Source organism: Scomber scombrus, chromosome 1 (assembly GCF_963691925.1).
Source record: "Scomber scombrus chromosome 1, fScoSco1.1, whole genome shotgun sequence".
In the NCBI taxonomy this organism is placed as follows: Eukaryota; Metazoa; Chordata; class Actinopteri; order Scombriformes; family Scombridae; genus Scomber; species Scomber scombrus.
The window spans coordinates 26,565,940-26,592,286 of NC_084970.1; the positions used below are offsets into that span (position 1 = coordinate 26,565,940).

At 41.1% G+C, this 26,347-nt stretch overlaps 1 protein-coding gene across 3 annotated transcripts; it reads left to right on the forward strand.

The window, feature by feature from the left end:
• Positions 1-4,273: 4,273 nt before the first annotated feature.
• LOC133984765 (fibronectin-like) lies at positions 4,274-26,104 on the forward strand. 3 transcript variants are annotated; one of them, XM_062424254.1, is made up of 46 exons: positions 4,274-4,571; positions 4,854-4,979; positions 5,284-5,421; positions 5,750-5,881; positions 6,262-6,399; positions 6,553-6,699; positions 6,816-6,998; positions 7,242-7,424; positions 7,728-7,904; positions 8,409-8,564; positions 8,712-8,840; positions 8,940-9,083; positions 10,513-10,634; positions 11,326-11,494; positions 11,581-11,757; positions 11,890-12,018; positions 12,129-12,218; positions 12,347-12,541; positions 13,652-13,930; positions 14,034-14,297; positions 14,404-14,498; positions 15,126-15,294; positions 15,531-15,617; positions 15,819-16,010; positions 16,987-17,265; positions 17,540-17,731; positions 17,930-18,019; positions 18,860-19,126; positions 19,292-19,408; positions 19,511-19,672; positions 19,769-19,924; positions 20,074-20,190; positions 20,395-20,664; positions 20,763-20,950; positions 21,037-21,124; positions 21,221-21,400; positions 21,533-21,622; positions 22,228-22,416; positions 22,592-22,681; positions 23,085-23,521; positions 23,632-23,770; positions 24,292-24,453; positions 24,553-24,678; positions 24,757-24,863; positions 24,991-25,086; positions 25,270-26,104. In XM_062424254.1, the coding sequence occupies exons 1-46, from the start codon at positions 4,436-4,438 to the stop codon at positions 25,345-25,347; spliced, it is 7,377 nt and encodes a 2,458-aa protein (XP_062280238.1). In that variant the 5' UTR covers positions 4,274-4,435; the 3' UTR covers positions 25,348-26,104. The 3 variants fall into 3 exon arrangements, with proteins under 3 accessions (XP_062280238.1, XP_062280221.1, XP_062280229.1); XM_062424237.1 differs by lacking the exon at positions 16,987-17,265; XM_062424245.1 differs by lacking the exon at positions 16,987-17,265 and having other exon boundaries at positions 24,991-25,113; positions 25,216-25,331.
• Positions 26,105-26,347: the final 243 nt, after the last annotated feature.

The following is a 26,347-nucleotide window of genomic DNA, read 5'->3' on the forward strand; positions in this document are numbered from 1 at the left end:
GAACCATACCATTTTTTGTTTGTTTTGTTAATTTACTTTTAGGGGACATATCATGGACATTTCCATGTTTATATTTTTATTATTTACTATAATATCTTTGCATGATTTTCAGCTCAAGAAACTCCTTATTAATCTTATAGTGACTCTTTATGCAGTCTCAGTTCAGCCTCTGTCTGAAATGGGTCATTTTAGCTCTCGTCTCTTTAAGGCTTCCGTCCTAATGAGCCCACTCTGTTCTGCAGACTTTCACCGACTCCAGAGGCTACGTAAACCAACAATAGTAGTCGGACTTCACTTCTTTTTCTTGTTCTTTACTTGAAATATAACCTTCTCCAATACGTCCAGACATGTTCGAGCCTGAATCCAATCTGAAATATACACGTGGAAAATGCAAAGAACCTGTAGAATGGCCATTTGTGGGCATATGCAAACAATGTGTGACGTTGAATCAGTGGGTAAGTAGGCAGCATTACAAACAGAGCATTGAATTGATGGCACCATTTCATATATGTACGCCTCAGGTTTTGGAACTATTTTTGACATAGATATCCAACATTCACAAAAAAATTGTCATGTCTCCTTTGAATGAATAGTGTGACAGTTTGTGAAATAAATTAGACAAGAAGATCCCATTTACCACTTTCAAATCTGTCAATTCAACATCAGGCTACAGTCAGCAGCTGGTTGGCTTTAGAAGAAAGAGTCCTGCACGTAACGGCCTGTAAAACCACAAAGTGTCATTTTTACACTTCCCCATCAGTACAGACAAATGCAATATACAATATTAAATGGTGAGCTTTGGAGGTGCTAGTAGATTTTGTCACCTTTGGAGGTGACAAAATCACCCAGCCAGGTCAGCTATTTCCCCTGTTCTAAGTCTATATGCTGGGCTGAAGTAGCTTTATATTTACCATACAGACATGACAGTAAGTGTATTTCCAAAACTATTGTGCAATTCTTCAAAAATTACAATTACTTTACATCACAGCTCACCATTTCATGCATATTCTGGTCTTTTTGTGTGTGTTTTAACTGTGCTTTCCTTCCTTCAAAGCCTCTACCATTTTGACTAATTACTGTACAGTGTGATGGTCAACCTGCAGTGAGAAGTCAGTGAACATGTCTGCTTTTATTTCTGTCAAAGGTGCGATGCTTCTTGATAATGCACTGCAACCTTTTCGAATAATCTGCAACTAAAAGTTTATCACCATGCAATTGTATTGCAACTTTGACAACAACAAATAAAGACAGGCTGTGTTTATTTCAGTGGATTGTAAACTCCATTTGGTTTCATCGTTATACTGTACTGAAGTTAATGGAAAATGTTGACCTAATACATCACGCTTTAAAAAACGTAATGCCAGTTCCAGTTCTCAGGGATTTTCAGATCAGGTTTTCACCTTTCCAACCTATCCAATACAAATCACTCACACTGAAGGTCAACAGAAATTCACAGTATAAACAATCTGAGTGCAGATAAATCTTTGCTTGAATATGGATGTTATGTATGGAAAAACAGAGAAAGATAGGGATAGCAATGAGGAGAATCACTTTGATATAAGCCAGGCTGCCTTCCAGAGGCTTTGACAGAGACAGCTCATAAATCTCATAGTGAGACATAACAGCCCAGGACAGTAAGTCATACTCGAAATACACCATTCGTGTTGGAAATGAATGTCTCTTTGTCCACAAATATTTATATGTTCTTTTATACCAGTTCCTCCCTTATGCTGCATAAGTACATATTTGAGGAAAAAATGGGGTTGTATAACATCAGTGAATATGGAAGTAACGCTTTTTAAAGTTATACTTAAGATCCTATAGCTTGAAACTGTCTTGTGTTTTGATCCTCCACAGCTTGGCGCTGTTTCACATGTGGAAAATATGTGGAGGCTCTTTCCGGGAGAGATTGGTGACTCAATTGCACTTTAAAAACAGGGACAGTGTTTTTGTTGTTTTTCCCCTAAAGCTGTCTGCTTGCTGTTTCATTCAGCCTCCTGGCGCGACCCCTTCCACAAGCCCTGTGACAGGAACCATTGGACCACAGTCTCACATACAGTAGCTGCTCTCCAGACCAGACCCATGAGTTAGTTTAATGGAACCAGCAGCTTGTTGTATGCAGACAGGCTCCTGCACCATGACATGACCAAGGCAGCATGCTGTGGGTGGATTTATCATTTTTTCCTCCCTTTTTGCACATTATTTTTTGAAAACATTTCATTTCTTGGTAGAGAAGTTAACTTCCCAGAAATTAATCTGACAGTCCCTTGGTGGGAATTAAACTGTGTTGTATGACCATCAAACCAAAGTAGTTTTTTTAAAAGTTTTTTTTTAAGTTTTGAGATCCCAAAGTTTCCAAAATAAATACAAAATGTGCGCACACATGCAAAATATTTATTCTGATTTTGAAGTTATTAACTCATGAAATCAGAAATATGTATAAACGTGAGAGGAAGTATAATTTTTTTTATCCACAACAGCAGATGGTTGTTTTTACAATGGGACACTGCTCGTTCCAATGCAAAAACAGAATATCATGTTTGCTGGAAAAAGGCTTGAGGCTGTGAATTGTAGATGTAGAGATATAGACTTTTAAATCTAAACAGATGAGGAATGAATAACGGGAAAAACACGATGATGGATGTAGTGCAGGTGGCGGGGAAAGTTGCAGTTGTGTGTTTGAGTGTGTCTGTTTGCAGTGGGGGATAAGAACAATTTATTAATATGAGATTATCTGAGATGTACGGATGATTACACTGGGCACGGAGTCAACTTTTGCACAATGACTCAAAGGCAGGTATTGAGACACTTCTCGTTATAACAATTGTTTGCCAATTAAAAGAGGACATGATGGAAAAACTGCCATTAAGCCATGGGTCAGAAGACAGTGCATAAAAATTATGACTATGTCTGATTTCTCAACATGGACAGAAAATACATAACTTGTACTGTTGTCAAGACACACAATCGGGTGGAGTTACACTCTTCCTCATTTTTGTTCATTTAGCAGAGTCATCATAAAGCATGAGTAAACTAAACAGCTGACATTAGACCCCAAATGATTTGAAATCACATTTAAATCATCATACACCATAAAAATGTATAGTTATACTCCCTGATCTTGTTATATAGCTCCCAATAATAGCACAAATACCTATCCTAGAGCTGGGGGGACATTTTGGTTTGTTGGGCAGTGGTTACCAACCTGTAAGTCTAGAAAGGGTTGTGAGATAAATCTACTGGGTCATGAGATGATTGCCTTGGTAAGAAATAAGAAAATAATAAATTCTGATTAGATGATTGCCTTGGTAAGAAATAAGAAAATAATAAATTCTGATAGAGAAATGCATGATTATTTTTTCAACTTTTCTCTAATCTTTACGTCTTTCTTGTTAAATGCTGTATAGGTTTATGTCATCAGATCTCTTAAATGAAGCAATCAGAGAAGAGAAACTCAAACTGAAACACATACAACTTGTAGACATGCAGCCTATGACATGGGTTGCAAGGAGACATTGCTTAATATTAAGACATCATAAACAAAAATCACTGACATAGACCTCCAGAACACAACCCTGTAATTTGGGGTTTATAACAAATTGTGGGGGTGCTTCACCACATTTTAAGACTGTGGATCTATTTATTGTTTTTAAATGTACTATATTTGAATATTCCATAAAAACGACACAATATGAGTAGTTGTATTATCATAAGGTCTATTTAATGTATTACTGTGGTCTGTGTGGAGTTTTTAAGTTAAAACACCGATTCAAACTTAGTTCACCCACACTGGTGTTTTCACTCATGTCCTACCTGACTAGACATCTTCTTTACTCTTCTGTTGTTGTTGATGTTGTACCTGTTTGAGTGGTACCTGAAATTTGTTGACGCCAGATTCCCAGCATAGCCCCACCCTGCGTTACCTGAGCAGTGGTCAAATCAGACACATTGATTGAAATTGTGCAGGACCTTTAACTTCAGTTTTTGCAGGGGACATCTTTTAAGACTGGTATGTTTTTTATTATTACAGTTTTATATTTACAGTCCTCTTCCTGACACTGATGACGAGATTTTGGGTGCTCATTCATCTTTATAACTTGAGGTTTTTCCTCTCGTCTTGTGGCCTCTTTCATACCTTGAAAGTGAAGTGTCAAGTGTCAGCGTTGCTCACCATCGGGCGGGTCATCCAAGCGCCAATTAAAGCCCTCCCCTTCAATAGGCTGCAGCGTGTGTCCAAGTATAAATACAGTGCGCTCCCCTCTCCACAGTCTGGTACACCAGCTGCAAGGCGGTAAACAGAACCGCCTGGAACAGCACCGAATAAGGGACAGAAACGAGATCTCTCCAAGCTTAACTTCGTTGCTTCTTTTTATACTGTTCTTAGATTAATTCTATTCATTTTCTAATTTCCCTCGAGATTTTTCCTTTCCTCAAAATGACTGGTAGCCCGCTCACAGGGTTGCTGGTTGCGCTGTGCGTCACCAGTGCAGTCCACGGCTTGCCAAAGAAGAGCAAAAGACAAACTGGCCAATATCAGGTGTATCCTGTGCTCCACGACGCCGCTACTCCGGGTTAGTACAAGTATTACCTTACACATTACTAATAAGTAAAGTACTAATTATATTGGATTTGAATTTAATTGAACTTAAGTTAATGCGTAAAAACGCAAAGGTGATTTTTTTCTTTGCATTTAAAGTGATTTCTAATGTCTGTTGCATGTAGTGACAATACAAGAACTTAACTATAGTCTACTTAATGTTTTTTTATCTAATCATTTCTACTCATTTTTATCCTCATGTTTTAATAACACTCAAGCATATAACAATAAAATATTGTTATTATATGATTTCCAGTCGGCTGTGAGGACAACGGTCGCTCATACAGACTGAACGAGCAGTGGGAGAAACCCTACCTTGGAAATACACTGCTGTGCACCTGCAATGGAGACGCAGGCATCAAATGTAAAACAAAACCTGCAGGTCAGTGACAGAGAACCATAACGTTATTCCAGAAATGCCTGGTTACTTTTCACATCTGGAAACGTGTGAAAATAGAGATAAGAGCCTTTCACCGCATTTTAATAAACATGTTTCACGACTTCTCTAACAATGTGCCATGTAAAAGTAAACAGCATCATGACAAAAACAGCAGAGCTGAATCACTTAAAAAGACTTAGAAACAGATCAAGATGTGTACTGTTCAATCAACAGTGCGCCTTTACGCACCAATAAGTTTACAGTCCAGCCTCTCAAAGCTTTGGTGTTTTCTCTGTCTTTTTCTTAGTGGAGGAGTCGTGTTATGATAAATCCAATGACCGGACATACCGGGTCGGTGAAACCTACGAGAGACCTAAGGATGGGATGATTTGGGACTGCACCTGTATTGGTTCTGGTCGAGCCAAGATCAGCTGTACCATCGCAAGTAAGTTAACTAAAAACTAAAAAGCCTACTGTTCAAAAATAAGTATTTCGCATCACAAATATTCCTGAAATAAGCAAAATTTAATGGTTTGAAACTCAAATGCAAAGTTAATGAACAGTTTGTCTTATTTTACATTTTACATTTACTTTCATGCAGTGGAAACATCATTATCTCTGAATATTTTACCCAAGTGTTTAAGAATGAACTTGAATTTGAAATCTCTGAATGTGTAATATGGGATGATGGACATGTGTCATCATTTATATTAGGGACATCTTTTTTTAAAACCAAACCAACTAAAAGAAAATCTACATTTTGTCATTTACAGACCGTTGCCATGAAAGTGGGAGGTCTTATAAAATCGGGGACACTTGGCAGAGGCCTCATGACACTGCTGATTACATGCTGGAGTGTGTGTGTCTTGGAAATGGCAAAGGAGAATGGACCTGCAAACCTGTAGGTGAGTATCTTTTATTGAATGAATGTACAAAGCTGCAGGGAAGACGAGATGTCAACACTTGACATCTATGCGATAGAATTTAAACATGCAAGCTTGCACATTCAGCTGCCACTACACACACACACACACACACACACACTTACCGACAGGGTAATTTCTCAGTAGCATGACTGTGTTTGATATCACTGTAAATATTTGACAGCAGTCCAGACCAACAAGGTTAGTGTGTAGTGTGTAGTGTATCTTTTGCCAGAGTTATTGATTTTCACTTGGTTTATTTATCATGGAAAGTTCCCAGTGATTTAGATCCTGGGTTGTACAGTATCTTTTGATGAACTGCAGATGTCATAAATTAAGGCTTTGCTATTTTTTCTGCCCAGCTGAACGTTGCTACGACAACAATGCTGCATCGTCATACGTCGTGGGGGAGACCTGGGAGAAACCGTACCAAGGTTGGATGATGCTTGACTGCACCTGTCTGGGAGAGGGAAATGGACGCATCACATGCACCTCAAGGAGTAAGCAGACTACACACACACACACACACACACACACACACACACACACACACACACACACACACACACACACACACACACACACACACACACACACACACACACTTACATGTTTTCACTGGCGGCTGATGTCTACTGTTGTTCTTCAACCAGACCGTTGCAACGACCAGGACACCAGGAAGTCCTACCGAATTGGAGACAACTGGAGAAAGACTGACACAAGCGGACACGCCCTGCAGTGCCTGTGCTTAGGGAATGGCCGCGGAGAATGGAAGTGTGAGAGGCACAACGCAGGCAGGGGTGAGTCTCAAACTCTTGCACAAGTTCAGTTGTGATAAAAGTGTTTCTCTAGAAGGCAAACACAGATCGCAGCATGGATGGCCCCTCATTCTTACAATCTGTTTGGTGGTATACAGGCACAAGTACTGTCGTCCACGTCCAACCCCAGCCTCAGCCACAGCCTGAGCCTCCAACTGAGGGAACCTGCCGCACAGACTCCGGGGCCACCTACTACAATGGAGAAAGCTGGACCAGAAGCCAGGGCAGCAAACAGATGCTCTGTACCTGTCTGGGCAATGGAGTCAGCTGTCAGGAGTGGGGTGAGTACAGGAGGGGTGGAAAGAAAAGCATGAGTCTCAGTTATACAAAGTTTTGTTTTTTAATTAATTAGTCTACAGGACAGAATTTTCTCAAATGCAAATTTGTGGTCTATTATGCATCTAATCAGGTTTCCCTGACATGAAATAAGCTCAAATATGATCAACAACCATAATAACAAGATCTACATTGCTTTGTTTCTCCTTTAATTACACTTTCCTCATTCGTCTCTCCTGTCTGTGCAGAGGTCAGGAACCAGGTGTATGGGGGCAACTCTGATGGCAAGCCATGTGCGTTCCCATTTGTCTTCATGGGGAAGACCTACTACTCCTGCACCTCAGATGGACGCACAGACGGGCAGCTCTGGTGCTCTACCTCCTCAGACTATGAGAGGGAGCAGCAGTACTCTTTCTGTACTGAGAAGAATGGTGAGACTTGGGGATGGGGATGTAAACTTGGGCTTGATCAAGTTATTGGTTTTCTGAATATTGCTGGCTGATATTTAACTCCATTCCCTCCATAGTCTTACCTTTAAAAGTCTCCCTTATGCCACACATGGATACTTGATTGACTTGATGAAATTACAAAAAATATTTATTAAAATAAATAATAATATTTGTGCAACTATTGCAAAACTTTCATCAGTTACATCCCCAAACTTTGAAGAAGACATGACATGGTAGTGTGATAAAATCAGAGATTAACAGCAGCTGTTTCTTTCTCAATACCAGCCGTGGTGGTGACACGAGGCGGCAACTCCAACGGCGCTCTGTGCCAGTTTCCCTTCCTCTATAGTGGCCGCAACTACACTGACTGCACCTCTGACGGGCGCCGTGATGGCATGAGATGGTGTGGTACCACCTACAACTATGACACAGAGCAGCGCTTTGGATTCTGCCCCATGGCTGGTGAGTTTGTGTGCCACTTTGTTTGTTCTGCAACATGTTGTTTTGAAGCTTGTCAGTGAAATGTCTAAAAACCATGCACCCTCAGTGAACCTGGGGCATATTGCCAAAGTCAGACATTTTCACATGCTACACTTTGGAGGCTTTATACCATATATTGATGTCTTTCTTTTGAAAGGGATGTAATTACTGTTTTTTTAACCCTTTTTCTTTATCTCATCTTGTTCTCATGGATGCTAATGGCTGTTTGGTTTCATGGGTCCCTTGCAGACGACAAGGGACCTAATAACTGGTGTGTGAAAGAGAGGGGGTTTATAGTCATGAGAGAGTGTTGAGTCTTTGAAAGCCATTACACAGTCATGACACTTAGTTGAACTGGACCAAAGAGAATTCCCTCTTAAGACAGATAGATGCATGTCAGTGCACACATACATGCCCGCTGACACACAGGAACACAAGAGACAAGTACTTTTTGTTCTTATTTCTATCCCTTTCTTTTTTTCTTAGCCCACGAGGAGGTGTGCACCACCAACGATGGAATGATGCACCGTGTAGGCGACAAGTGGGACAAACGCCATGATGTCATGGGTCACATGATGGAATGCACATGTCTCGGCAACGGCCGTGGGGAGTGGAGCTGTATTGCTCACTCACAGCTGCGAGGTCAGGGAGCCACTTTCATTTGGATTATGAACTGTTCAACTTTTAGAAGATGTCTTGAAATAATCACAGCAGTCTTGTAAACACTGACACTTAAGCATAAAAAGTATTTGTTGAATGCATGTTTTCCTCTCACCTTTTCATATTCAGATCAGTGTATTGTTGATGGCTTGCACTATGAAGTGAACCAGGAATTCTCCAAGGTCCACGACGAGGGCTACATGATGAACTGCACCTGCCATGGACAGGGACGTGGACGCTGGAAGTGTGACGCTATCGGTGCGTTCATGGCTCATCACTTTAGCCTTTAGGGAATTACAACCTCACTTCTTTGCCCCATCATCTTATGTGTTGGTTTTCTTCTGTTTCCTTCAACAGATCAGTGCCAGGAGCCACAAACGAGGGCGTTCCATCAGATTGGAGAGACATGGGACAAAATGATCCATGGCATACAATACCGTTGTTATTGCTATGGCAATGGGATTGGAGAGATGAGATGTGAACCCCAGCAGACCAACCAAGGTAAGTCATCCTCACAAGTTGTTTAAATCAATCCATGACTGGTACATTTTGCTGTACAATCCAAAAGTGAATCTTGACTAACATGGCTGGGACTTTAAGTGTTTATAGACAAAACACTTAAAATGATGCCTTGACTTAAGACTTAAAAAATGTAAAATGACAGTGAAGGTGATGGAAACCTTGTAGGTTTGATATTTTTTACCCTCTCTCCCCATTATCATCTATTCTGTTGTGTCATTGGATCAGCTGGGCACTCCGTTTTTTTTACACACGATTGTGTAAAATGACCCAATATCGTATTTTGAATTGAATTTGCAGGTTACAGATATAAGCATGTACACTATGTTCAAATTTAAATTGCAAAGTAGCCTAAACCAGCAATCATGATTTTTTTTTAAATCTTGTAAAAATCTTATATTTTATAAAACACTCACAACTTCAGCACTCCTATATCCCTGCATACTACAAAATATTGTGTGTAGACTGTTGTTGGTGACTTTATACTCTCTCCATGATCATGAAGATGAGTAGTCATGGCCAACTAAGAGTTAGTATTTCAATTCCCGGCTTTTTTTTTAACCCTTTGAGTGCTTCTCAGCCCTTTACTGCACAAAGGAAGACAGCTGTTTAGTACTAAATCTGTATTAGCTGTACGTCAACTACACTACATTTCCTACCTCCTTCTTCTCACATACTCTTAACTCCCCCATCACCCGTCAACAAAATAACAAGTTCACTTGGCAGGTTAGTAGAGGAAAGTGGGGGTTTGGGTTTTCTTGACTTTGAAGTCTGGCAAATGGAGACGTGCCGGCCAATCACATCAACCCGGTCTTCCTTTTGGTCTTTGTAGTTAGAGAAGCTTTTCCTCCCCCGCCATGAGTTGAGTGTTTTTGTGCTGACCTGCAGAGGGGAAAGGGATATTGGGCTATACAGAAGGGGCGGGGGGCATTATACACACTTCCTGCCTCCCACTATCACCATCATCATCTGTCACTGGCACTGGCTACTAAAGGTTGCTTAATGTGATACTTTGTACTGCAGCACATTGTGTGTTCTGAATCAAACATTGACCTTAAAAAGTTCCTGTTGCAACATTTGGAAAGTGTGTTTGTACGACTTAGTGGACTTCTAGCCTCTACCTGTGAAGTACACAGGGTAGATAAACTGTAGTGAATACAGTAGTTCAGTGTTATGTCAGACTGAAATATGTCAGTGGGTATATGAGTTGGTTTAGCACCGTCTGGTGGTTTGGTTTTGTCTCAAAAAGATGAATCTATCAGGCCAAAGTAGCCAACTGTCACCCACACTCTCTACTGGTAACACTGTTATGTAACTTTATCTTTAACACTGTGTGAGATTTTCTCTGTCTCTCATCAAGAGTCCTTTTATCATTGGTGATAGCAGATTTGTTCTTTTCTTTCCTCATTAGGCGGCCATGGACCTATCCAGGTGATCATCACAGAGGCAGGAAAACAGCCAGACTCCCACCCCATACAGTGGAACCCCCCTTCATCTGTTCACATTACCCAGTACATCCTCAAATGGAGAACTGTGAGTGTCTCTTTAGGTTCTGAACTCCTTCTCATTTTAAAAGAGGTCACAAATTGACTTAATAAATGTGAGTGAGTTATAGTTTTTTATTTAAAATGTGATGGGTAGCATTAGTAAAGGTGAGCAAACATCTGTGGGAGTATTTTCTGTTTTCTCTGAATGAGGTCAACTGTTTTTGGTAAATCTGACTGAAGTTTGAGCAAGGGCAAACAAGATGATTAAGGGGGTGCATTAACTCCCCCTTTACAGTCTACCTATGCAAACATGTGGATTTTAGATATTCCAAAGAAAATATCCCCCTTTCAGTGGAGGGGGATCACACATCTTTTTCTCTTTAAAGCCCTCAAAGACTGACATGCTGGTTGAAATGCGTATGAAGCTTAATTAAAGTCAAACCAATTTTCTCTTGTATATTGGGGTTTGTATATTTTGGAGAGCAAAGTCACTTTCCCTCATCAGGCTCTACTGCTGAGAGAATTTGTAGTTTTCCGACAGGATGTAAAACCAGTCTAAATACTAAAAGCAGGATGTGGCAGTAAAAGAAGTCAATCTGGGCCTGCCAGTATCCCAATCATACATGCCAACATAAATCCCTTCTAATCTGTTGATATTGTTGACGACTCTAAAGATTTATGCTTGCAATAAAATTCTTAAAAGATTATTAATAAAATCTTTTCACCCTGCTTGATAGAAAAATACTCGCCAGCCCTGGAAAGAGGTGACCATCCCCGGCAACCTGAACTCCTATACCATCAGCGGGTTGCGTCCAGGCATCACCTACGAGGGTCAGCTGATTAGCATCCTGCGCTACGGACGTCGTGAGGTCACACGTTTCGATTTCACCACTACCCATGGTTCTTGTGAGTAGACTTGAGCAGATTCCAAGCATCTTTATACCAAAAATCCACTGTACTTATATAAAAGTGATATCCCCTTATCTTTCAAGTGGAAACATCGGAGGGAGAGACCACCCCGCCTCCTCCAGTGGTGGACACTTCTGAGTCGGTGACAGAAATCACCTCAAACAGCTTTGTTGTATCCTGGACGTCAGCCTCATCCACCATCTCCGGCTTCAGGGTGGAGTATGAGCTCAGTGAAGACGGGGCCAAGCCACAATTCTTGGGTAAGAGCCTTTGACCATCCCTAAAGCCTTCATACTACCTTCAAGTCCCATGCAAATAAGTCATTGGCTTGAGATTCTGGTTAAATTATACTCAACTTATAAAATTGACTAACTTTAAATCTGCTTTTCCAGATATTCCTCGCACAGCCACCTCTGTCGCCATTGGTGACCTCCTGCCAGGACGCAGATACAATGTCAACGTCTATGAGCTTCCAGATCAGGGAGAGCCGACCCTCATCCTGAGTACCTCACAGACAACAGGTAGGAGAATCCCTCTGATGCTTTTTGTCATGCTAGTAAGCCCAGGGCTTTTTGTTTTTTTGGTAATAAACTGCCCAAATAAGTAATTTCCATTCACGTCCTTTCTCCAGCTCCTGACACCCCTGCTCGGTATAATGTTGATGAAATTGGAGAGTCATCAATCCAAGTCAGCTGGTCCAGACCTCAGGCTCCTATCACTGGTAAGGAACTCCTTTTTTGTTTCTGTATGTGTGTAAATCTGATTTAATTTTTTTAATTTTAATTAGTATTTTGATTTCAAGATTTATTTTATTCTGTCTGTGTGTAACTGTATGTCTGTTCCTGTCAGGTTATCGTGTGGTGTACACGCCATCAGTGGAAGGCAGCAGCACTGAGCTGAACCTGCCAGAATCCGAGACCTCAGTGACCCTGGTTGACCTTCGCCCTGCTGTGCTTTACAACATCAGCATCTACGCTGTGGAGGAGGAACAGGAGAGTGAGCCTGTGTTTGTGCAGGTTACAACTGGTGGATCTCCTCCACCAGGTAAACATTTTAAATACTATATCTTTCAGTTAAGAAAAAGTGAAATTAATGGAAATGGTCCACATGAAAGATAAACCTTCATTACCCACATTGTATTAATCTTTTCATTTCCAGTAAATGTAAAAAATGTAAATCTATTTTTTGTAAAGAAAAGCTACATGATTGACAGGGCGTAGATTAGGCCTATACTCACAGCTAAGATTCCTTATAGAGCCAGGGAGCTTTGAAAAGGGTTTTTCCTTTTTCAAAATCTTTCCCAAAAAGGGTTTGGGAAAGACTTGAGCTTGCCAAAACACGGCTGTGACAAAGTATGCTTTGGTTACATTTTTTCCCTTTCGGTTTATCTCATTTAATCTTATCATGGCCCCTGAATAACCTTTCCTTAATTCATAGTGGGCTTATGAACGGACACAAGTACAGTGGAAATTTCACACTCATGAGAGCAAGCATGCACATACAGTCCTCATCCACACACATACTTCATAAATCCTCATTATATCTTTAATTGGATTTCCATTTCTGACTCTTTCCTCCTTGTGCTTGGCACGGCAGCAAAATTTATTGTTTTGTTATGCTTGTAAAAGCAAAACCAGATGCTGTAGAGAATGACAGTGAATACTTTTAACCATGTCTAGCTTTTGCAATGTCTGGGTCTGTATTGTTGAAATCTGTAAATATCACGTCATGGACATTTTTAAAGCCTTTTATTATAATGGTTTTGTGAAAAGTACGTGTTTTTGGCAAAACTGACACAGTAAAGATAAACAGATTTTTGGATTGTTTTATTGTACTTAGCTCTTTTAAGTTAGCCCTGTACCTACACAATTAAGCAAAGTTTTTTTCACCAAAATGCATCCTTAATGCATCTATGATTGCCAGCTTGCAGTATTTCTCTTCTCTGCCTTTGCAAGTGCATTGCTGTGTTTCTTGGCACATTACCACCACCAACTGCCGAGCATAAAACCATTAATATTAATATCTTGCACCACCCCAGTACTTGTGCACTGCTTGTGCACCACTGCATGGGTTTTGTATTATAAAAACTCCCACAGAGTATCTTTAAGTCCGTCCATAACCCTTGTGACTTATTCTTCTAATTCCTGTTCATAGAGGAGGTACCAGCACCCACAGACCTTCAGGTTTATGAGGTTTCAGATGTGAAGATTGCCATCACCTGGACTGGCCCACCCAGCGAGGTGACTGGTTACAGGGTGAACTTCTCCCCCATTGGACCTGATGGCACAGAGACGAGGCCCCTACAGCTACCTATCTCACCCAATGCGTACGCTGTCATCAGCCACTTGCAGCCTGGTACACTGTACCGCTTCTACATCTATGCCATCAACAGTGGAGTGGAGAGCAAGCCACTTGTGGGAGAGAAGTCTACCAGTAAGTATGACCTGATTTGAGACAAAAATGTGGAAACGTCAAAATATAAGACATGAGAGATTTTTTCTCTTCTTACATGATTTGTATTTTCAAACTCCTCCAGAACCTGATGCTCCCACCAATGTGCGCTTTACTGACATCGGCCCAGACAGCGCGTTGGCAATATGGGAGGCTCCCCGTGCCATCGTATCTGGCTATCGTCTTCTCTTGAGCATCGAGGGTTCCAACCCTATCGAGAAGAGGATCCCAGGCAGAGTCACCCAGTTCCCACTGAGGAATTTGCGTCCGGACACCCAGTACACTGCCATCCTGCACTCTGAGCTGGACAATGACCTGAGTGAGGGCGTCACTACATATTTCACCACAGGTCAGTATTAAGAAAAACACGACATCATCGAAGTACAGCAAATTATCGCAATGATATATAATCGTAATAATCGAATAATCGTAATTTTATAATTTTCTCTTTCCAGCACCCCAGATGGGAAATGCTCCTCCTTTCAACACAGAGGTCACTGATACCTCTATCATTGTCAGCTGGACACCTCTCCGCAGGTTCAGCTACAAGGTAGAGTCAGTTTATCATCAAGAGAAACAGTTGTTCATAATAAAACAAAATCAAAGCTTTTCTAATAAATATTTCAAATCGAATTGTTCAAATCTCTATACAACATGTGAAAGGGGTTACTCATAGTGATAAACTCATAGAGGATTATTGCCTAACTAGTTTCCTTTAGCTCTGTGGAGGTTTTTAGCATGTTTTAGCTCATTTTTGAGGGGTTGACAGCCCACTACTTTGTTATAGTCTCACCGCTCTCATCAGCCTTGTTTCTAGCCACAGTAGAATCACTGTATGGTGTCTGCCAAAGCGTAGTCAAAGTTTATGACTAGACTTAATAACTAGATGTTTTCCTTAAGAGTTGTTGGAGAGCAAAGCAGAGCAAAATTGGACTTACATTTGTCGGGTCTTAAGGCGTATCTAAATTAGTACTGATGTTGCTCCAAGTCTATTGGATCTGTGAATAGGTGGCTGTTTTCTAACATTTTCACCAGATCAGCTACATAAGCAGATACTTTGCGCTTCCCACAAGTGGCCAAAAATTCAATTATTGTAGGTTTAATATCTTTGCTGTGGTGTATCTGAAGTGTATTTTATGAGTTTCTGATGTCTGTATGTCTACCTCCTTCTTTCCAGCTGTCTGTGCTGCCCAGCCAGGTAGGCGAGTCTCCAAGAGAAGAGACCTCTGACACTGGACGTGTTTATGTTTCTGATCTTATCCCTGGAACTCAGTACACCTACAGCGTCCAGCCCATCTTCAACGGACGCCACCGTGGAAACCCCATCACCCGCAACGTTGTCACTAGTGAGTATCTGATTCACTTAATTAAAAAAAAAAAAAATTACATTTAAAAAAAAAAAGACAGCCATGGTGATGACTGCAAAACAAAAGCTGATGTAAAATAAGTTGTATAACTGATCACCAGATTGCTTTAGTATTGCTGTGGGCCACCATAGCTCAGTTCAAACAAGTTTGTGTAAGAGGTTGCATCAAATCAGTTTTCTTATGCTTTTGACATGGTCTGCTTCCTCTCCTTGCAGCTTTATCTCCTCCCACTGACCTGAGGGTGGAGTCCAGCCCCGACACAGGAGATCTTACTGTCCACTGGGTAGCCTCCAAAACACCAGGTAAATATTGACTGTGCTCCCCACGCACAGTCAGCCCATTTGATCACACCAAGTCTAGACCTTGGCCTTTTTTTTTTCACCATGACAAATGTCTCTTCCCAGTATTTCCTTTTCATTTCTCACAGTGAGTCATAAGTTAAAAAAAAAATCTTGTCATAATGTTTTATCTCTCTCACATTTGCCATGTCTCCTCCTCTGCAGACATCACAGGCTACAAAGTGACAAGCACACCGACCAATGGCCAACGAGGAAACTCCCTGGAAGAATTAGTCAGGGCTGATCAAACCTCATGCACACTAGAAAACCTGAATCTGGGAGTGGAGTACAATGTCAGCGTGTTCACTACCAAGGGCCATTTGGAAAGTGTGCCTGTGTCCACTATTATCACTCCAGGTAGGAGCCAGCAGGAAGGTCAGCAGGAATAAAACGCATAACTGTGTCCTCATAAAAAGATCACTGCATGTGAGAAAGAAAGAGAAAGAGACATTTTCCAGGAAAAGTTGTGCCAAAATGGATCAGACTCCAGTATTTCACCTCCTATCACTGTGTTCACAGGCCTTTTCTAAAAGCTGCAATAATTGATTTTTGGTCACTTGGGGTCAGAATAACTTCAAAACAATCTAACAAACACACAGCTCTGTCTAAGTTATTATTGGAAACAAGTTAGTGGGAAATTGCCTATTTACACAGAGCAACACTATTGTCCCATTGCAGTTGTCACCTGACTTATATAAGTCCAATACTCACCCTATCTTCAACTCTGTTTCGGTGTTGAGAAAAATATTTAAGCATGTGTGCGACTTCACCAGCTAGGTGCTAACTTCAGCTGCCAGCCAATTGGTCCAGAGATGAAGTGTAAACTGGCTTTATTAGCTTGTTTTCTAAAAACAGCTGCCTGCTGTGCTTGGAAATGAACTTAATGAGAGCGGTGAGGCTGAACAAAATCAACGAATGTGCGACAAAATCAATACAATGATGTTAATTACAGCCAAGATTTTGCCTCTCATTCTCTGCAGATATGCTACTATTAGTGACTCCTTTATAAAAATTAAAAGTTATTATTTAATGCATCTTCTACTACTAACAGGGTGGCTAACATACAACCTTGCATGAAGATCTTGTTAATTGGGAAGGTGGATTAATATTTCTGGAGCGTGCTTAGAACTGTAGTATTAATTGCTGCTTGGGGTTTACCTTTAAATACATTTTGAAATTGGTCTTTACAGCATGGCTACTGTTACACTAAATGCTTTATAGGGAATTTAATGAATGTTTTTGACATAATTAATGTGATTTTTATGGCTTTTGAGTCCTGCATTTCTGTCTCTCTAATTCTGCTTGCGCTTTGCAACTGGCCTAACCCTTTCAGACATCCCCCCACCAAGTCATATTGACTTTGTCGACCTTACTGACACCACCATTGGCCTGCACTGGATCCCACTGAACTATACTACCATTACTGAATACCGGATAACGGTAGTAGCATCAGGCCAAAGTTTGCCAATTTTTCAAGATGTGGTGGAGGCATCTGCTGGTTATTACACGATTCGTGGTTTGGAGCCGGGCGTGGACTATGACTTCAGTATCTTCAGTGTTACAGAAGAGGGGGAAAGCAAGCCGACCACATACACAAAGCAAATACAAGCTGGTGATTTAATTCTTTCACTTAATCTATGGGGCGGGGTTTTGATCTGAGAGGATTTATGAAAACACATTAAACAGCCCTTTTATTACAAGACATGCAATTAACTAAAACAATTGCAGTAAATATCAGAAATGTATGACAAGTATGTTTTACTTTATGTCATTGTTAATCTGATTTTATTTAGTTAACCTCTTTGCAATCTATGAAGTAAGTATTTCAGTATCGTAAGTTTTTCTTTTCTGTGTTAGCTAAACGTTTTAACTCCTCATTCCTCTAGCAATTCCCGCTCCCACCAATCTGCAGTTCAGAGGGGTGGGTCCTGACCACATCAGGGTGACATGGACAGTCCCCCATGTTGCCACACCAAGCGACATCTCTCGATTTGTCATACGCTACCACCCTGTGTCCACTGATGATGACATCAAGGAGGTTAATGTGGGCGGAGCCACCAACACCTTCTTGCTGCAGAGTAAGACAGCACAAAGACTGTATTTGAGTAGCCAAGTGTTTGACAGAAAACTGTTTTATAAATCTAAGGTCAGTGCTAAATAACTGTTATACACATTTGCAAAACGTGTGCAAAACAGAACTACACCAAAGAAAAAATATTGTTTTTTCTTTGCATTTTCTATTCTCACTGGATCTGTAACCTTCTTTTTTCATATAGACCTACTTCCCAACACTGAGTACCGCATCAGTGTTGTGTGTGTGTACGGTGAAAGAGAGAGTGAACCAGCCACAGCAACTCAGAGGACAAGTGAGTAGGAAGACATGTACCAAAGTTGTGCTCATTTCCATTTTTTTTACTGTACAGTATAAATAATGTTACATCAGAAAAACTGTGACATTATCAGTAATTTCTATATTTTCAAGCATATCAAAGTGAATTAAACAAGAAAAAACATTGAAAAAACTGAATTAAAAACCCAGTTAAATATGTCACTATGCTGCAGCTTAGATTGGCAACAAGACTGCTCTGCTTTTAAACAAAAGAAATACATTTCACCAATTAGCATGCTTAATTTCGCTTCATTGTGTATTTCGTATTGATTGATTTTTACGTTTTTACAAACACATAAACACTCATTAACAACAACAACAGCAGAAAGGCATAGAAAACAGAAAAAAACAACAATATACACACATTATGTTAATATAATATACATTATATACACAAATTGTTGTTCATGAAGCATAAGAAATAAATTAATAACACATAAGTATGCAAAGTTGTTCCAGACCCCAGAATTTGTCTCATTTATGATCATGGCTCAGTTTTTCATGCTTTTTAATAAACTTTATTTGTATAGCAACATAGCCTAAAACGCCCGACTTATTTTATTTCTGAGTGTGAGAGAACAGGCCTATATTATTGATATTAGTATATTACATACTTTACATCAATGTTATTGGTTTTGCTAGTTCATTAAAATACATTCTGATACATTGTGTCAAAGGGTGCTATGGTTTAAAAAAAGGTAGGCAACCACTCTAAAAAAAGTCAACAACCCACAAATTGTTAAACAGGCTGTGACGCCTTATAATTATGTGACTGCATGCAATAGCTCCTCATCTGAACTGATATCTTTCACTCCAGCTCTGGACTCTCCTACTGGCTTGGACTTCTCTGAAATTCAGACCAACGCCTTCAAAGTTCACTGGGTGGCCCCAACTGCTGTTATTACCGGTTACCGTCTCAGCTATCAGAGGACCAGTGGTGGACCGGCCAAGGTTGAGAGGTTGGCCCCATCCAAGACCTTCTACACTTTGACTGGACTGGCACCAGAGACAGAGTACATCATCTCTGTGTACGCTGTTAACAACGGCCAGGACAGTCAGCCTTTGACTGGCACACAGGCCACCAGTGAGTTTCTGCGCTGGTTTCTATCATCACATCATCTGTTTCCTTCCTTCTAATGACATTCCTCATCTGAATCTAAATCATAATTGTGATCTAATTTGCTCTGAATATATATTTTTATTATAATGCAGTGTCTTCTCCTCTGCTCTCCTCTCCTAATTTTTCCAGCCTCTGATGCTCCCACTGACCTGCGGGTAACATCATCTACCCCCATCAGCATCACCATTCGCTGGGAAGCTCCCTCTGCCTCAGTGAAGCACTACAGGGTCACCTATGGAGGAGCAGGTCTGCACACAGTATTATCATTTATATTTCCTTTTAACCAACAAATAAACCTCCACCATATTCCAAGATTAACTCTCTGTCCTTTTCTTCTCTTTTTCTTAGGTGGTGAGACTCCTCAAGAGTTCATAGTGCAAGCCCCTCAGACTACTGCCACCATCACTGGTCTGAAGCCTGGTACTGACTACACCATCACGGTCTACGCTGTTACCGGAAGAGGGGACAGCCCTACCTCCAACACCCCTGTCTACATCACACACAAGACTGGTATGGCAATATGGAGAAAAAAACAACAACAACATCAAATCAAAATGTTGAGAGTTTGAACACAAACTAAAGCTTGCCATGTTTCAAACTCTTTAGATATTGAGCCCCCCACCGAAATGAAGGTGACTGATGTGAGTGACAACGCCATCACCGTGCGCTGGTCCCCTGCTCAGGGACCCATCAAAGGCTACAGAATCACCAGTGTCCCCAAGAATGGTCTGGGACCCTCCTACTCCGAGGTGGTTGCTCCTGGTAAGAATGGCAAAGAAAAAAAATGCTTTTCAGAACCATTTAATCTTTATTTTATATAAACGTTTATATACTTCCAATACACTATCCTCTGTTTTTACTAGATACTGATACTTTACCATTACTTATTCCTTTTTGCTTTTCTGTTACAGATCAAACAGAGATGACATTCACAGGACTGATGCCCACTGTTGAGTATGTTTTCAGTGTCTATGCCCTGGGCACAGATGATCAACCCTCTTCTGCTGTGGTGGAGAATGCCATCACTGGTTAGTTTGACTATACTTAGTAAAACTTGAACCAAGAAAGTCTGGAGGGTTACACTCTGCACAGTTACACTCTGCCATCATTAATGAATGTTTTTCCATGCATAGGTAACTGTGTCACAGTTGGCTTTCTGCTATAACCTGATTTAAAAAAAAATCATCCATACAACAACCTGGTTTCTGCTCTCTCTTCCTCATTTCCTGTAGCTATGGACCGTCCTAAGGACCTGACCTTCTCTGACATTGACTCCACTACCATGCGCATCACCTGGGACAGTCCAGACGGCACGGTGACATCATATCGCATCCTCTACTCCAGCTCAGAGGAGGGCGAGAGGGAGCTGCGTCCACCACCCAGAGGTGACCAGGACAGTGTGGTGCTGAGAGGCCTTCGCCCCGGGACAGAGTACACTGTTAAAGTCATTGCTCTCCATGACCGCACACCCAGCAAGCCATTGGTGGGAACACAGGCCACAGGTAGAAACACGCCCATGACTTTTTTGATACAGTATGTTCGCTGATCTAAAGTTGCAGTGTAATCAAATTCTAAATTTGTTTGTGTCTTTCCATTTTAGTAATCCCTGCTCCGACCAACCTGGTTGTCTCAGAGGTTGGTCCCACCTCCTTCACTGTGCAATGGAGAGCCCCCAGTGCTCGCCTGACAGGATACCGTGTGGTCGTCAGGGCTAAGAACATCAACGCCCCCACCAAGGAGATGAATGTTGCTCCAGACACCACAAGTGTCATTGTACCAGCGCTCATGGTAAACAGAGTTCTTGTCTCTGTATTTTAATGGATTCATAAATTCTGTCAGTGACTAAATATTGACTGCATGCCTATGTGTTTCAGGTGGCGACCACATACCAGATTGAAGTCTATGCTCTGAAGAACTCTGTCACAAGCAGGCCAGTGGAGGTAGAGGCGACCACACTGCAAGGTAATTGGCAGCTCCGTTAACAGACACATATGCTACATTTACAATTATTAAGCACAACTCTTTTCTTATATCTTTTTTTTTTCTTCCTCTATACAGATGTAAGTCCTCCAAGGCGTGTGCGCATCTCGGATGTGAAGGACTCCTCTTTCACACTGACCTGGCGCACCAAGGAGGAAACCATCAGTGGTTACCTCATTGATGCCACACCAGTCGGTGCCTCACGACCCACCATCACCAAGACCATTCCAAAAGACGCACAGATGTACACTCTCACAGGTACACCACACCTACTAAAGAAGTGGAAATTAGTTTCAGATGTGAGATTTGGAAGTCTGTGCGCCTGCATGTGTGTAATTGGATTCATTGTCCCAGTCTTACTTCATCCTGTCTTTAATTTGTTTTTCTAAGGATTGCAGCCTGGAACCATGTATTCTGTTAACCTGTACGTTCTGAATGGCAACACAAGGAGTGCCCCATTTTCTCTCACTGTTCAGACAGGTACAGTATGCCAATCTTTGCCTCTTATCATCTCTCCTATGCAAACTGTAAATGTATTTTGGTGACATCTGGTTCATAATGTGGAGCTGACCACATTCTTTGTTTTAAGGAGTAGCTTTGAATCTTATTTTTTCTTATATGCTATCATTTACAATCACAAGAAACTAGATGTCCAAATTTTGATTACATGTGGATTGTACAAAGCAGATATATATATGGTCAAGCTTGTAAAGTGCCACAGTTCTGAAAAATTAGGCGAAATGAGCTCATTGTTGTTCCCTTGAGTCTGTGAATCACAGTGAAGCTGCTTTTAGCACAAATAGATCCAACCTGATGATTAACTGCACAACTGCATAACTGTTTTTCCAGTTATTTATTATTTTTATCTGTATTTTATGTCATTCTAATGCATTTCTTTGCCTTATGTAAAGCAGATTTATACAAATAAAGCTACCTTGTCAAATAACATATAAATAAAATGAATACAAGCAGTGTGCAGAGACAGAGAGAGAAAGATGGAAATAAATCATGTACATATTTTACATTAATGCACATACACAGACACAATCAATCAGATGATTTAATATTTAATGTCTTCTTTGTAGATAAACCAGTGGTCCAGGCTCCAACCAACCTCCAGTTCACATCTTTGACCCCCACCTCCATCTCCTTCACCTGGCACCCTCCTGCCACACACATCACAGGATACTACGTCACCTACGAACAATCAGGAGGAGCACCACGAGAGCTCATCCCACGCCCTCACGCCGGCCAAAACTACGCCACCATATCTGGTATGCTGCTGGTCCATTTTTACAGCTAGGAGTGCTGCCACTATAGATGTTGAAAAGGGAATATTTATTTTCTAAAAACTCAAAGCATCACTGAGGCTCCACCAGATATATCATACTCTTACATGCCAGGTGCAACCTACCAATCCCAAAATGTGATAATCATCCTTTTCTTCAGGCCTGAGACCATCCACAGAGTACATCATCAAGATCATCGCCATTCAGAACACACAGAGGAGCACACCTCTGATTGGCAAAATCAGGACTCGTGAGTATTTTAAGAATCATCATTTATATTATGTAATAAGTGCAGAAATTCACGATTCGCAGTGGGTAAACATCTTAAAAAGGTAATGGTTTGAATGGCAGCTTTAATATGCTCAGCTGCATTACATGTTTTGTTGCAACAGCTCTGAGGCCATGAGATGAACCGTGCAGTCAGCATTAGGCTCCTAAAACAATAAAACCCCATGTTTATTTTGAATGCCTCCTGAAATGCCATTCAAAATATCTGTGTGTGCTCGTAATATTGCATTGTGGCACTTTGTCATAAAGTAGTACTTTAGCAAAGCTGTGTCACCTCCTGTTGGCTGTAATATGTTATAGCAGCTCTGCTTTAGCTCGCCCTTGTCTAACCTGCTTGCTTCCCTAACCCCATCTCTCCTGCCCAGAACCAGAATCCCTGCTTCCCCTGCCCCAGCGCCCTGGCAGTGGTGATGACAGGCTGGATGTGCCTGAAACTGACTTGGACAACACAGTCCCGGTAGCAGGCGGCAGTGGCCACGATGGGATTGTTGGTAACATAGAGTACAAAGAGTTCGACAACAACAATGGAGACAACAGGTTTAATGGGAACAATGGCTACCCACAGTCACCCTATGGTCAAGTTCGTGAGCCCCTGGTCTTTGTGCCCCTCCCTGATGCAGAGGGCCGCAGGCTGCCCATTGTGAAGCTGAACGTGCCCATTGGCACCACGTTTGGTAATGAAACAGGAGTGCCACAGGAGGCTCAAACTCAGACCACCATCTCCTGGAAGCCATACAGTCAGAGCAACGCCTACCTGGTCTCGTGCAATCCACTCACACACACAAATGAGAAGATGTTCCAGGTAAAACAATGGTTTCCAGTCCATCAAGTCTGCACTTAATTATTTATCGGTTACATTTTAGAGCATTGTTATTTCATGTGGACAAACCTTGTCTCTTGCTGCCTGTCCAGATTCGCTTGCCAGAGACATCCACCACTGCTACCCTGATTGGACTTACCCCTGGAGCAGACTATAATGTGATTGTGGAGGCTCTGAAGGGAGCACTCAAACACAAGGTTCTGGAGCAGATCGTCACTGCTGGAAACACAAGTAAGCATACCACAGCAGCTAACAAGAAATGATACAGGTGCTCATTCATGTCAATCATCCATTTTTTGGGGGTTAGGTTTGAGGAGCTGTTTGACCAAAATCCACAATTTGTTTTTAATTCTTTCAGCTGTGAGCAGCTCCTCAATTTCCTTTGTGCATTGCACTGTGGGACAATAGTAGAAGTGATGACAATAATTCAGACTATTGTATCAGCACTTGCTCATTAGCTGACCTTAAATCAAACTATTATTGTATTCCTGCAGCTTGTGTTTACCCTGCTGTGAAAACTCAGTGAAAATGATCTTTTGACAAACAAATATACAGAATTATTGCTAATACTTTGTTAAACCACTTTTGAAATTTGCCTCTTATCTTCTTAGAGGTATACTGAAGGAAAATCCAATGTATTATAAATAACTAAACATGATTCTTGCTCGGGACAAGAGGTGGCAGATCAAATCTTTAACTAACCACTTACATACATTTTTTCCTAATATTTTTCCTCATCCATTTTCATTCAGTTCCAGAGGGTGTGCCATCCAATAAGGACTCCTGTTATGATGCCTTTACCGCAACCTACCATGATGTTGGTGCTGAGTGGGAGCGCATGTCTGAGACCGGCTTCAAGCTGTGGTGCAGATGCCTGGGCTTGGGCAGTGGCCACTTCAGATGTGATTCTTCTAGTAAGTTTTTTGGTTATTTAACAGGAATACATACCTAAATTTGAAATCAAACTGGAGTTTATTTCGCTAGAATTTATTAATTACTATTTTTTCCATCAGAGTGGTGCCATGACAACGGCGTCAACTATGGCATTAACGAGAAGTGGGACCGCCAGGCAGAGAATGGTCACTTGATGAGCTGCACTTGCTTGGGAAATGGCAAAGGAGAGTTCAAGTGTGAACCACGTAAGGCCTCTTAATACCCCGACAAAATGTTTAATGTGAAGGAGTCGCATATGAATGCTAATGTCTATGTCCATGCAGATGACTCTGTGTGCTATGATGATGGCAAAGCATACCAGGTGGGCAACCAGTGGCAGAAGGAGTACCTGGGTGCTATCTGCACCTGCACATGCTTCGGAGGACAGCAGGTAAGGCACAGCAGCCTCTGTAACTTTGGGTCTGTTGTTTAAGAGTACAATGTGGTGCTTATAATGACTTATGGTAACTCTTAAATAAAATGAAGCATGTATAAGTGTTCATCTTTGATTTTGTCAGGGCTGGCGTTGTGAGAACTGCCGCAGACCAGGTGCTGATGTAGATGCCAGTCTGCTGCAGCCTGTTAGATATGGAGACAACACACTACGCAAACTGGTGAGTGGAATTAGTATACATACAATTGTTACCTTCTCAAATATATATATTTTTAATTCTTTACAATCTGATTAAACATCTCTCTAAATATATATAATAAATGATCCTACATGAGGTCTCTAGGTCCAGATTGGAAAAACAGTTGAAGTTTGTGATTAAATGTTTCCACAACTCCTCTTTCAGAACATTCATTGCCCCATTGAGTGTCTCCGTCCCGACCTGCTGGCAGATGCACACGTCCCCCAAAATACTCGGGAATAAAAGGATCAGCCATCAGACATCTGCTTTGCTCCCTCACCGTCCAATCGCTGCACTGTCTCACCCTGTAGAAGCCATGCTGTCTGTGACTGAACTAACTGCCTTATCACTTTCTGACACACCTTCAGCTAAAGATTAGGTTAGGTTAAACTGCTCTGCTGCCTTTTGAAAAAATGTTCTAATGTCTTTTCACTGTTGACTGTCAAGTCTCTTGAAAAATGAGGACTCGTGCCATCACAATATTCTTTTCTGTGCAACATTTCCCACAGCTTTAAAAGAGTTACAATATTTTCCACATATTTGTATATGCGCCTCAATGGATGTTATTTTGATCTCGTCACCACACAGATTTACATATGTCAAATTGGCATTTTGTTTTCCATTCAACTAATTCAGAAACATTTCCTAATGAAAGAGCAGAAACTGTCAGAAAGTAAGCACTGCGTAAAAAGAATGTCAATGTAGTTTTAACATAATGTTGTTTAAACTGTCCATGAAAATGTGCTTTTCTTTTCTGTAGCCCTTCTTCTGTTATGCGGAGGGGGGTCGCACTGTGTGTGATTGACACATTCTGAACTCTGTCTTTTTACTAATTTATCCCTTTAATCTCAATGTGTGAATGTGTGAGCTGAGATGTGAGAATTTGAACTGTTCTATTTTTGTACTTTGTTGTCTGTGCCAAAGTTGTTTCTACCTTTGACAAAAAAAAAAGAAGTCCCTTATTTTAATAAAGCTGGAGAGATCCTGAACCCTTACACAATGTTATGTTTATTCTTTTTATTTTTTTTGCAAACCTGAGGGTTAAGGGCACACACTAGTTTTGCAATATACACTAAAATGTTTGCAGAAGACTAAACAGATAAGGTCAATGGTCTCAAGACTGCTGGAATAAGTAAAATAAAGCAGATCCATTAGAAACTGAAGGCATTGGAGGGGTTACAAAACGTCATACTGTTTAAACAATGTCTCTACATTGACAATAAAAACTCACGCAACACTCATG